Source organism: Rhipicephalus sanguineus, chromosome 4, assembly GCF_013339695.2.
Source record: "Rhipicephalus sanguineus isolate Rsan-2018 chromosome 4, BIME_Rsan_1.4, whole genome shotgun sequence".
Lineage (NCBI taxonomy): Eukaryota > Metazoa > Arthropoda > Arachnida > Ixodida > Ixodidae > Rhipicephalus > Rhipicephalus sanguineus.
In genome coordinates, this window is record NC_051179.1 from 9,287,227 (window position 1) to 9,300,144 (window position 12,918).

Genomic DNA, 12,918 nt, shown 5'->3' on the forward strand with positions numbered 1-12,918 from the left:
GAAAGTTGAGCAGAAAAAAAAAGTTTTCTGCGAAACATGTGCAGCCAAACATTGTCTCACCGCGTCGACAAACTGCTTCGCACAGTGGCATGATAGGCACTAGTGCTTATATTTTTGCATGTATGCAAATAAATTTTGTACTTACAAAGCTTACATTTGTAGTATTATTCTATAAGGATATTGTGTTCAAAACATATATTTCGATTTTTTAAAATGTTTACCCTGTGCAGAGTAGCACTGATGTTTTTATGGATTCTTTTAAAGACTATAGTCTTTCTTGGGGAACTTAAACGCAGAAATTTTGGTCTGTCTGTCTGTCACCCGATTCAACCGCCCGGCCAAAGTCGAACCACTTTCCGAACGCCCAGCCAACTTGAACAGGTGGCTAGATTCATACTTGTGTACATTGTCGATCAAAAAGCAAACATTACGCATATCTGAGGCGCAACATCACTAGGTAAGTATTAGGTGGTGTGTTACTTTAACAGAAAATACATAGAAACGTAATTATAAAGACCCTAGTTTTTTAAGCTGCGCTGAAAATCCGACTGCTCTGAAAATGCGACGCTATGCACGGCGATGAACGCCCTCTGCCACGGAGGAAAGAAACCCTCTGCACAAGCTCATGTTTCCCGAGGTATTGCCAGATGGCGCCCATATTTCACGCAGCATAGAGTTACTGTATATGCTACCTTTAGGTAGCAGAGTTGCACATCCATCTTCCAAATGCCACTAGCAACCAAGCGTTGAGGAGAAGCTGACGCTCGGATCAATTCTTTTATTTCTCAATTGCGCCGCTGCAGCGAACTGGATTGACGCTAGTCATTCACAGTAATGTTAATCACCGGTCTTCGACACGCCAGACTTGCCGATCGGTGACCCGGCATGTCGCCTGCAAAAACTCTTCGCCGCATAGCTGTGGTTGCTAGCCAGACCTATGCGCAACTCTGCTACCTAAAGGTAGCATATACAGTAACTCTAATGCAGCGCTCGTCTATAGTGTTTCGATGGCATTTGCAGCGAAGCACGCAGATACGCGGCCAATTTTTTTCTTTGGGTCATTTTTCTTTGTTTTGATAACGTTTTTATAATATTCAAAATAAATATGTTGTTTGAAATTAATACTGTTGCAAAGACCAATTCTTCCACAATCATTTGATACCCCACACATTAGCATCAATCAATTTCTGTGGCAGGAAAAAAATATTTTCTGGACTAGCCAAAAAGAACAGATTTTTTCGTGGTCTCGAAAGTGCTAAGCCACTTTCGCTGCAGTGCACTAGCAAGGTGCTGAGAAATGTACTAACATTGAGAAGGGGCTACTAGCTAACACAGGATATGGCACATTTTGCCTCTTAATTACACACACATACACCCACCGGGTAATAACCACCGGCATGATCGCTGATGTCTGAAAATGTCACTGGCAGTCATGCACAGCTATGACATTGTCGCGGCCCTGAGAAACAAACATTACAATACAAGTTGGTATGTTACCCCAAGTCATATTTACGAGAACTGATAATTTCAGCTCCTGAAAATTCAAATAAAATCCTGCGGTGCCCTCGAGTTTGAATTATTGAGAGCCTACTGTATAAAGGTTTTAGATGTTCTTTGAAGAAGAGCAAAAGAAAGCTCACAAGCCCTGAAACGGTGATTTGTTGCAACAACTGCTAAAGGCTAACCAAACATGCCTAAAACAGAAAGACAATGTCTCTAATCCGCACACAATTTTTAGCGCATTAATTCTATACCTTGTTTCCTTAGATATGTGCACACTGTCAACAATGCCTTACAGCCATTTAAACTGAGATACACTGCAGCAAGGAATTATGCACCAATATCAGCTTTGCGCAAACGGCTCTACTTATTTCAAAGCTGCTCTCGTATAGGTGCCAAGGAACAGGGCTAGTAGCAATGACAACAGCACCATCTTGCCATTGTTCGTGGCACACCCGAACAGTGACATCATGTGTGCTTTTGTTCCACCCCTGTCAACCTACTTCAGACAGCTCATGCAGACATTCTTCATGTTTACAAAAATATAAGATAAAAGTCTTGCTTTCGTGTTCACATTGACAAATGTGCTGTAGGTATGCAACCTCAAATTGCGTGATGAGCAAAGCAACTTAATGCTGCAACTTGCTGGCCATAAGGAAAGCAATGGGAGGAATGCGAGAGTGGAAATTGCCACAAATCTGCACAGATTTTCATTCGCTGGCCTTACTTGTGGAGCTTTTGTCTGGCCGACGAACTTGCTTAACTGCACAGTTTTTGAAGTTGGCTCTCGGAGACGATGCACACAGCATGGAAGCAAAAATGGCACAATGAAAATTTTTAAATATACAGTTGAAGGGGTAGCCAAAGAGACTTTATAAAACCATCAGGGGTGGAAATGGCCAGAATGCAGAAGTCATGAACTGACACAAATGTGGACTATGTGCAATAAGCGATGCTAACTTATTCTTTTGGAATAACCCAATCAGTTTATCAATGTTTCTTAAATGGACATTAAAGAGAAACAATGAATCGGTTTAGACTGATAAATTGTACTTTGAGAACTATAATGTCGTTAATTTCACCATCATAGGTGTATTAATAATGGAGAAAATGAAGTTCACAGTTTCATTTTTAAATTTCGTGCCGAAATCTCCATGCATGACGTCACCGATTTCAAAGTGTATTTATCGTATTTTGGTGGCATTGGCTTCACAAGATTTCCTCAAACTTGGTATGTTAACTCTATGGCCCCTTCAGAGGACAGTGCACTTCATTTTTACCATTTAGGAACTATGTAGGCCTTAGTAAGCACCGTCAAAATATGTGACGTCACGGCGAATGGTGCAGAAACTTCAAGGTGGCCTCGCCACCCACATTTTCTTTTTGCGTGATTTCTCGCTTACTAAACATCTTTTTGCAGCAAGCGCAGTGTTTTTAGTATCGCGAGAGTAGTTTACTAATACGAGAAAAACCATTTTGCTCTTTAGTGTCCCTTTAAGAAACAGAATTGAGATACTGATTTTGTACAAAGCTTGCTGCTGTCTGAAAGCTGGTGCATCTACGAAACAATAAAACCAATTTAGCTATGCTGATGTACAAATCTGAGGCCTACAGTGCTCCATCAGCTTACAGGAGTTTTGCATAAAGTTAGCAGGCAAGTTAGCAGCCACATTTCATGCCAGTAGATTTCAATCTGATCAGCAAATCTTGTTAAGCACAAAAAATGTTAATTACACCCATTTCTATAACACTGTGCTTTGTCAAAACGCAACAAAAAAAAAAATGAACTAACCGCCCACGTCTATTGGCTGAGCCAGAGACGCTATCAGCACATGTATGTGCACTTTTAAGGTGGCATGAATATAACCAAGTAGGAATGTCAACAATCAAACAAGGTGTGTATTGCTAAAGGAAACTCATGAGGCATGGAAATGGAATGAGGAATCTATCTTGTGAAAAATGACAAAAAGAACTGCCTATCAGTCCTACTGGTATTTGGCCTGGCTGTTTCCTTTCGTGTTGCAATACTCAAGTCTTGCAAGCGAGTTATCTTAATATTACACTGCCACTGTGTACAACGACATATTAGCTATCATTACACCGGGTAGGCACCATGCAGCTAGTTTGCCGGTAGGCTTGTATTAATATTCCAGCACTTCGAATATTTGAACGAATATTACAGTATTCGAATTCGCTTCAATTCGAATTTAATTTATTAGAAATTTCGAAGTGTTCGAAATGAACAAATGGGCGCGTATTAGTCAGCATGTAACCCCCCTGTAAAGGTGGTTTCACTGCAGCGAAGCGGTGCTTACCATGAATACACCTTTCCAAAAAAAATCCGCACTACTGCAAAGTCCCACTTCAAGGTTAAGTGAACATATTACCCTCACATCGATTCATTTTTTAAGTTTCAAAGCTTGTTATACCCAGCTTATATTCTCTAAGTATAGTAAATTTTAAAATGTAATGTATTTGACAGGTTATCACTTGCATTCTACCGAAAGTCAAATCCTGCTATTACTCCAAGTTGCTTCCACTTCCCTTTGAACCAAAAAGAATAACATTTGCACGTGCCTTGTTTGAATTAAAAAAAAAAATATTGTGCAGGTTAGTTGGATCATGACGAATATGCTTAATTTTCTTTTATAATATGCGACATATACTACTCGAATTCAATCCGAAATTATTTGACCAAATCGCTATTCACGTCGAATTCGCTTCAAATCTAAAATTTACTATTCACACAAGCCTATTCGCTGGCTCTATCAAGGAATGTATAATCGCAGGTGCTTTTGAATTGCTGCGACTGTCCAGCTTTTGTGGCAGAATTTCTTAAGCTAGACAGCTATCATATTTAAGTCGAGCTCTCCTGACTGCTTTCCTTAGCGCGTGTATGTACCCTCACCTCCAACCCAAACACAGGAGGAGTAGAGGGCAAGCGCACGAACAGGGAGAAGGTGGGGCTGGCATGCCGAATTGGGCCAGTCAAAAGGAAAGAGGAAACAGTGAAAAAAGCACAGGGCAGTGGTGGGGGATTCTAGTCGACAGGGTAGAATGAGGTGTTTAGCTGAATTAAGTTTGTCAAAAGTGAGTACCCCCTGACAGTGTCAATTTTATGGTGACAAGAACGGTTAGAAATTCCTAGAAGAAAGGCTTATTCTCACTGGTTTTCGTTGTGTATCTCCCATGTCGGATGGATTCAAGAGCCCCCTTTGAAATGTATACCTATTGGCTGGAGTGTAATAAACTTGTAAATAATTTATGCCTCTTTAAAATTTTTTCTCTCGGGGACCGGAAGTTTGACTGAAGTACGTAAAGTGTGAGATCACCAAAGTTGTGACCAGCCCTGAAGTATACAAGTCCGCTTGTCGGAACGTTGGCTCCAGCGACACCCTGCATTCGAGAACTTTTCATCTCATCAAAAAAAAAAAAAAAAAAGTCAGTTTCAGACTGCACTTGACATTAAAGGGGCCCTGCAACACTTTTTCAGCATGGTCAGAAAACGGTGCCGATTGGTAGTCGAAGCTTCCGAGAACACGCGAGCCAAACATAGTGCAGCACGTGGCCTGGGATTTACAATAAATTCTCAAAGTCAGCTAAAAAGCGCTACCTCTTCTCTGGACAAAAATGATGCTTACAATGTCACTGATGCTTACAAGCCATGCCATTGGCTGATTTGAACATGGAGCACTCGGTAGTTACTGCGGCCGCCGCGAGAGGCAATCACTTGCCCGCGTGCGTGCGCGATCGCACCGAAAGTACGTTGCGCGTTCCAAGAAAAAAAAAAGTGCTCAAGGTCACAAGGCGCGTGTGAAGTAGCTCCTTCCCCCGTGCCAACCCTCCCTGCTTAGCTTCCAGTGCTTTCGTTAGCACGAGAGAAGAGAGAAAGCAATTACAGCGTGCGGCTAATTTTTGTAACTCCGCTTGTACTGGACAGATTCTAACAATTTTTGCGGGGGTCGATGTGTGAGGAAATAAGCTCCTTTAATGAAGCCATGCCATGGATACTTGGAAAAGTGTTGTAGGGCCCTTTAAAGGTTAAGTGTGCCACTGAAAGGGATACATACGTAAACAGTACATAGGCGAGCACCTTTGAGCGTGCGTGTGGCTCAGTGCCATACTGAACTAACCAGCTTTTAGTTGAGGTTAGCCATGATGCGATAACCTTTCCATGATCTCTCTTCATCACCATTTCAATAATCTTGCATGCTTGCATAAATGCTTCCGGTTGCTGCAACAAACGACATCCCCTGTATCAAAGGAAAAATAGCACTGCTGCCTGCAGGCACTTTTCTCCTTTTTTGCATGTCGAATGAACATAGTAGCAACAAATGCGAAACAATGTTTGTATGTACAGTTCATTAGTGAACTTGATATCTGACACGACCACACAGAATGTTACTAAGTCTTATGCTGGGGTTTTATGTTACCGTCTCAAAAAGATAAGCTTGAAGATTGTTGAATCCTTCAACACTTGTACAAGACTTAAAAAAAAAAAGGACATTTTTGCACATAACTGCAATGCAAAAGATAACCAAGATCAAAATAAAAACAAAATACATCCTGAATGGGTACGCGCAACATGTGCAGGCTCGTCATCAGTAACATGAGGCAACAGTTCTCAGAAGAAACAAGTCACATCACTCACCAAACTCCTCACTGTCTCAGCAAAGAGACATTTCTGTTCAAGGAAGTACACAACACATCTGTAGTTCAGTTCCGGAAGCACTGGTATGATGCATGGAGCTATAGTGAGTGCTACGATGAAATGCTGAGGTGAAATCAACAAGTGCAGCAATTTAGACCAACTCTAGTGATGACCGTGGGGAATCCAAAGCCTGCTCACTGATGGTTCTCAAGGGAGGCCGTCCGCATTCGGGCAGTGTCATGGACTCCGGTGTAGAGTCTGTACTGGTGACAACTGCACCCTGGTAGTCAACTATGTCGCTCATTAGTTCTTTGGGAAGAGGGCTGTCCACAATGAGGTGCAGGGATATTCCTTCCAGCCATTTCTGAAGCAGCTCAAATGGGGGCCTGCATATAAAAACACAAACACATTTACATGTTTTTTTTCCGTTTACAGAGTCATGATACGAAGAAGGCTAATGAAGCTTTCATGCGCTAAATTTTAAAGAAAAAAAAGGGGGGACAAGAATAACTGACAGCAAAAGTATAGGACGTGATTGTGAGTGGATACGCGACAAAATGATGAAATGTGTAGACAGTGCTTGCACTTGACGGCTACTCTGCATGGAAGCAGCCAGCCTGGCCACATGCTGAAAAGTGTAGTCATCACATAAGTGACGTAGAAAAGCTACTGAATATATTCGTGTAATGGCCCCACCTAGAACTTGGTAAAGAAAATATTGCCTGAAAATATGTCTAGAAATAAGCCAACCCTTCATTCTTTAGAAGGCTGTGGTCAAGAATTGCAAAACTTCCTTCCAAAGCAGTCTTAGACGCTGCCATCATTGGTCTCTGAGGCATTGCCATATGATGACCTTGAGGGTAGTAAGGAAGAATGTACAAACGCAATCAGCCTGTCGTGACTATAGTCCACGCGAGACTTCTAGGCTCAAGCTATAGCAACTGGCTACCTAAAAAAGCAATCGATCGGCGGTCTCCGAAAATTTCAATCTGCAAGAGATCAAGGTGTGGCCAAAGTGAGCATGACGTGCCAAGTTACCATGTCAACTGGCTCATTCAGCTCCACTAAAAGTTTTCACGTGCGGTGCCTTAGATGATATTGCTTCTTACGACCTTCGCTGAAGTGCAAGTGAAGTTTCCTTTCCCCCTTGCTTCGTGCATGTATAGACAATTCCTCCTCGTTCATTCCCTTATCGACTGCGAGGGTTTGCACATGTGACTGCACCAGTCAACCGAGAAAGACTGGACGTTGGCGATGACTTACTCAACGACAGGGTATAAGGGCTGCATTAAGCAGTGACAAACACCTTGAAAAGGGCATGCCAGGAGAGGAAACAGCTGAGCCATGTTCCAGAGCTCTTCCAAATGTGAAGTTGACAATATGAAGGCCTAGTCATGCCGATGACAGATCGAGGACTTGTGGGCGAAATAGGAGGCAATTCACATACTATTCATACTGCAATTCACATACTATTCATCGATGTTGGGCATCGCTGCTGTTTTGGAATATGCACCCACAAAAATATATCTACAGAAATGTTGATTCTGTCAGCTGCTTGAACCTTGCATGAGCTGTTGACCAGGTAAGACCAATTATGTGAAGCAGAGGATACACATATTTGTTATGAACATTTCATCCATTTTGCAGAAGGCCACTTTATATTGTCTGTTGTTTAAAAGTAGTAAAGTTCCTTAGAATGCATGCTGGATGACTATTCTTCCTGCCCATGCTCTGACAGTACCAATGGGAAAAATTTACTAAGGAAGTGCCTTCATTTCTCCTGCCAGGAACCAATCTTTCTCAGCAAAAAATAAAAGAGTCAAAGGGTACCTTAAAAGGGGTACTGCATTTTAACTTGAAATTCATCCAAGATCATTTCGTGCGATGCCTATTTCCAATCCGTGTTCACGCGCTCAGCTATCGCGCCGGTGTGCATGCCAGTAACTGAAAACGGGAAAAGTGACCTCGAGATAACAGAACCAGGTATTTTGACCTTGCTTTTGCAGATAGACACGAAGAAATCACCCGGGCCAGATAATATATCAAATATGTTTTTGAAAAGATACGCGCAGCAACTGTCTCCCTTTTTGCAGATTATATTTTCAAAATCGATGAGTACAGCTTCTCTTCCCAAGGATTGGCTATGTGCTAAAGTAATACCGATTCATAAAGAAGGCAATAAGTTACATGTGCAAACATATAGACCAATATCATTGACAAGTTGCTGCTGTAAATTAATGGAACACATAGTAAGTAAAGCTGTCATGACGTATCTCGAACAAAATAACCTATTATACTCTATGCAACATGGTTTCAGGAAAGGATTATCAACGATTACTCAATTATTAGAGATAACACACGACCTTGCCTCAATAATTAACTGCAATTTTCAAGCTGATACCATATTTGTCAACTTTTCGAAGGCTTTTGATCGTGTCACGCACCATAAATTAATTGAAAAGATCAGGTCCATACGATTAGCAGACAATATTGTGGAATGGATAGCAGCATATCTATCAAGCCGAACACAGTATGTTTCTATAGGTAATTATGACTCTGATGAACTTGAAGTTTATTCAGGAGTGCCGCAGGGATCTGTGCTGGGACCATTGTTATTTCTCATTTACGTTAATGACATCGCTGATTGCGCAGAAGAGGGAGTAAAATTACGGCTCTTCGCCAATGACTTGGTTATTTACACTTGCATGCAAGGAATCGATGATCAGCTCAAATTAAATAATACACTCAACAAGATAGCTCATTGGTGTGACAAGTGGGGGATGGAAATTAATGTTAAGAAAACCAAACACCGCAGGCCTTCGACGTGAAAAGGTAAGCAAACGTGAGAGCACGGTTGTAAACGGCTCCGCCAGCCCACCCGTAAGCGAGAGTCACGGGCGGGGCGTCTGCTCAAGGAACTTCGATTGCGCGCAGCGCCACCGCTGCAGGCATCCCCGAGAGGCCGCAGCCGAGAGCGGAGACGGCAGACTAGCCAGTATATTCTAGGGACCGTAGTTTCGCAATAGTCATGGCAGATCGCAAAAATGTCTGCCTCCGGAAGTGGCGTGCGCGCGTTGGGAGATAGCTGTTGCTGCGACTCCGCTGCCTCTGCGGCTGATGTTATTGATGCGTCAAATAGCAGGAGATCCGAGGACGACGACCTTTCGTTGGACCTCACAGACAAGTCGACTTTACCATTCCGCATACAGGTCGACTCAGATTATAGGTCGACCCCTGAACTTTGGAAGGTCATTTTATGAAAAAAAAAAACACGTAGAATTATAATCGGCAACATACCAGGCGCTGCGGAGTGAGAGGTCGCTGGTTCGATTCCGCGCTTCGGAAGCATTTTTCTGAATTATTTTTCTTTGGGACTTTTATATATATATATATATATATATATATATATATATATATATATATATATATATATATATATATATATATATATATATACACATACTTATACATATATGGTGCATGACGGCGGCGAAAACCAGCCGAGACTGTCCATATAATTGCTATTGCAATAAAAAAAGTCCCAGCACGTGCAGCTAGTTTTCACTTGAACAATTACCGATGCCTCCACATAACAATGTGCAATGAAAAGAAGCACACTTGTTAATTACGGTCAATTCCTCCACTCACACAATAACGGCCATCAACAATGCGCTGAGACACATGCGCAAAAACAAAAATGGTGCATGGCGGCCGTGATGCAGACTGTCTCCTGTTATCTGAAAGAGCTGTTTTCTCACTGTTCAGTGTCACCAGATTGCTTGACAGTTCTACTGCAGCATTAGAAACATTACATAACAATATCTCTGAATGTGCTTCTGTTTTCCTAGCTCAGTGTGGCACATCTACACTTTAGCATGCAATGCACAATTAAAGCCCATAACATTGAAGAATGAAGCAGCCAGCCATTGCATAGGTACAGGAGTACGCACCTCTTCTCTGGGTCTATGTCACAGCATAAGAAGGCAATGCGGTAGAAGGGCTCTGGACAACTTGCACAAAACTTCTCTTTGAACACAACAGTGTTGAGTCCAAAGTCATTGCTTCGGGGCAAGTAGTCGGGGTCAGCCTGCACCCTGCCAATTATCTGAAAGAGCAACAGTTGCCTTTCACAGCCTATGTGACGAGTGCAAGACATAGCACTCCTCAGCACAGCACAATCAAGAACACTGCACATCCTGCAAAGAGAAAATACTTTGTTCCTCGTGTACCATCAGGCACATGCAACTTGCAGGTGTTGCTAGCCACATTCCTGCCCATGGGGAACTATCACTCTAATAAACATCCTTTTGCCCTTATCAAAACATGCTACTAAAGTGTATAGTTCTAATTTATAGAGTAAGTAGTGCTCTTTCCAAGGGTATTAGTACCTATAAACAAGTTTGTTATATATGTGAAAAAGATTACAAAAGCTGTGAGACACAAAAATATCAAAGTTACTATACAAGTAAGCAACATAAAACATCTGTAAAACACCATCATGAGAGATTCATGCAATATATCAGCAAACTTATGTTCAACAGGAATATATCAAGGGCTCTAGCAATTCTAGCGACAGCAGCAATTTGTGCTTCACACGAACACCCGCCAACATGAGGACTTTGAAATTCAGGAGATTCGTAGACTGGGAGGGCGGGGCAGCAATGTAATAAACAGCTCTGTACAATTCTAGGCCAGTAAAATTTCTAGGTTTTGGCGATTATACCGGTACTCGCAACAGCCCAGTGCACGCACATGTGTATAATTAAGGGACAAAATGTGGTGCTATGTTCAGCGACAACTGGTAGCCCCTTCCCAATCTTAGTATGCTTTACCACATGACACCGGTGCACGGCGGCAAAGTTCCGCAGCACAATTGAAATACAGTAAAACCTTTTAACAAGAGACACGTTTTTATGAGACGTTTGAAATGGATGTCATTCCTCGCATAGTGGAGACTATAAACTGCACCAAATTTTCTGTCATTATGCTTTTATAATCACTGTGCTCCCACACTAACTATGTGACATAGGAGTTGGACCTCTGTCACCGAGTGTGTGATACTGGTCGTTTTGTATGCCAGTGGTATAGTAGGCCTCCAGAACTATCATGCTTGAAATGTCACAAGTGCCACAGGCTCAATTATCTTGCTGTGAATCTATGGCACATCAGGACTTTGATACTAATACATAATGAAGTGATCTAGTCTGACTCCTCAGTGTTTTTAGAATTTTTGGTTAAAACAGCCATGTTTCCCAGGTTCCTTGAGTGTCTCTAGCAATGAGGCTTTACTGCAGCAAAAACTAAAACAAGCTTCTGTCCGTACAACACTTAATTTGAATGAAGACACTACTTATGTCCTACAGTGCCTAAAACTGCAGCCTTATGGTAGGCATCGACTGGGATACAATGCATAAAAGATTGCCTGAGTATTTATGTGTCATCGCAAGTTCCTTATAGACAATGCACTGAACTGTCAATAACAAAGACCACCTGCAAACGTACCAGCAGTGCTACTTTAAAGGGATCCTGAAATAGTACTGACGATTTTGAATAAACAAATTGAGTTGACAAAGCAAGTCCTAAGGATCATTTCCAGATCGATCTAAGCTCCATGCGTCAACTGTGTAATTTGTTACTAGACTTTAAACATGCGAATCACTGCGGATCGCAGCGGCTCAGCTGAACGAGTTTTCACAACTCCTTGCGTAGCATTGTTCCTTGTTACATAGCACCGGCAACCGGTCTGATTGGATATGCCCAGTCTATGTCACTGAACCTCTGGTTGGCAGCGAGCCTTGTCTACCTGTGTTACAATATGCTCAGCGTCGACGTGAACTGCACGACCGTGTTTATTTCGAGGTTTCTTTTCTCAGACACCATGAATTTCACTAGCTCAGTCGTGTGCTGCAAACCTAGCAATTGGTGACTTGTAACGCTGCAACATCATGCAAGGCTTGCAGGGCGTCTGGCAAGCGAAGTCACTTTGCACTTGTATCTAATAAGCCACATTTAGCTGCCACTGCCACTGCAGTGAGTGTCAGGCTCTCACTATCTGATCAACACCAGAATCCACGCGTCTGTGACTGTAACTTCACCCCTGAAGACACAATCATGTTGCCTGAGTTTATGCTTATCGGTGATCGTTCTAAAACGCTTTTTAAATGCGAAGCATTTCTTAGCGAACATTTGTCACTTTGTGCGTTTCTATCTACGTATCTATCTATCTATCTAGCCGCCTACGTCTGGGTGCTCTCAAGATCACCTCCTTAACTTGGTGTAGACCAAAACTGGCATGGGAGGGTAAGAGGATTTGCCGAATATGACTGTCTGGTTACGACATGAATAATGTGAAAATCCTGTCGCGTACATCGTCAAACCCTTTCCTCCAGACACATCTGGCACATACCTGTTTACCACGGACCATAGTGTATGGGTGTGCGCCATAGGTGATTGACAGTTTATATCTACCCAGGAACGGCGAGAACAGACATTGGTAATTTAAATGCGACAGCGTTAAGAAAAACCGACATCGGCAGCACTGACCGACGAATGTAAAGAATAAGAATTAGGATCCCAACAGGAATCGAACCCAAGCATTCTGCGTGGCAATCAGGCATTCTACCACAGAGCCACGCTAGGTCTATGAAGTGGTTTGGAAAAATAGCCTATGCAGGCGCAATGTCGGTGCAACGTCAATCGTGGTTGTGGTGCTGGTTATCTAACTTTACAAGAAATCAATAAACACTGCATGTGTACTCCTACGATAC

The 12,918-nt window shown here is 42.4% G+C and overlaps 1 protein-coding gene across 3 annotated transcripts in view; it reads right to left on the reverse strand.

Moving 5' to 3' along the window:
* The window catches only part of LOC119389344 (LIM domain kinase 1), a 74,648-nt gene that overhangs the window by 6,145 nt on the left and 55,585 nt on the right, over positions 1–12,918 (reverse strand). The window contains exons 11-13 of one of the 3 annotated variants that reach the window (XM_049414405.1): positions 10,102–10,256; positions 6,152–6,537; positions 3,534–4,896 (exon numbers count right to left, since the gene is read on the reverse strand). In XM_049414405.1, coding sequence (XP_049270362.1) covers positions 6,303–6,537; positions 10,102–10,256 — 390 coding nt within the window. In that variant the 3' untranslated portion in view covers positions 3,534–4,896; positions 6,152–6,302. Of the gene's footprint in view, positions 1–3,533; positions 4,897–5,113; positions 6,538–10,101; positions 10,257–12,918 lie in introns of those variants that run through there. The other 2 variants (XM_049414404.1, XM_049414403.1) reach the window with 2 other exon arrangements.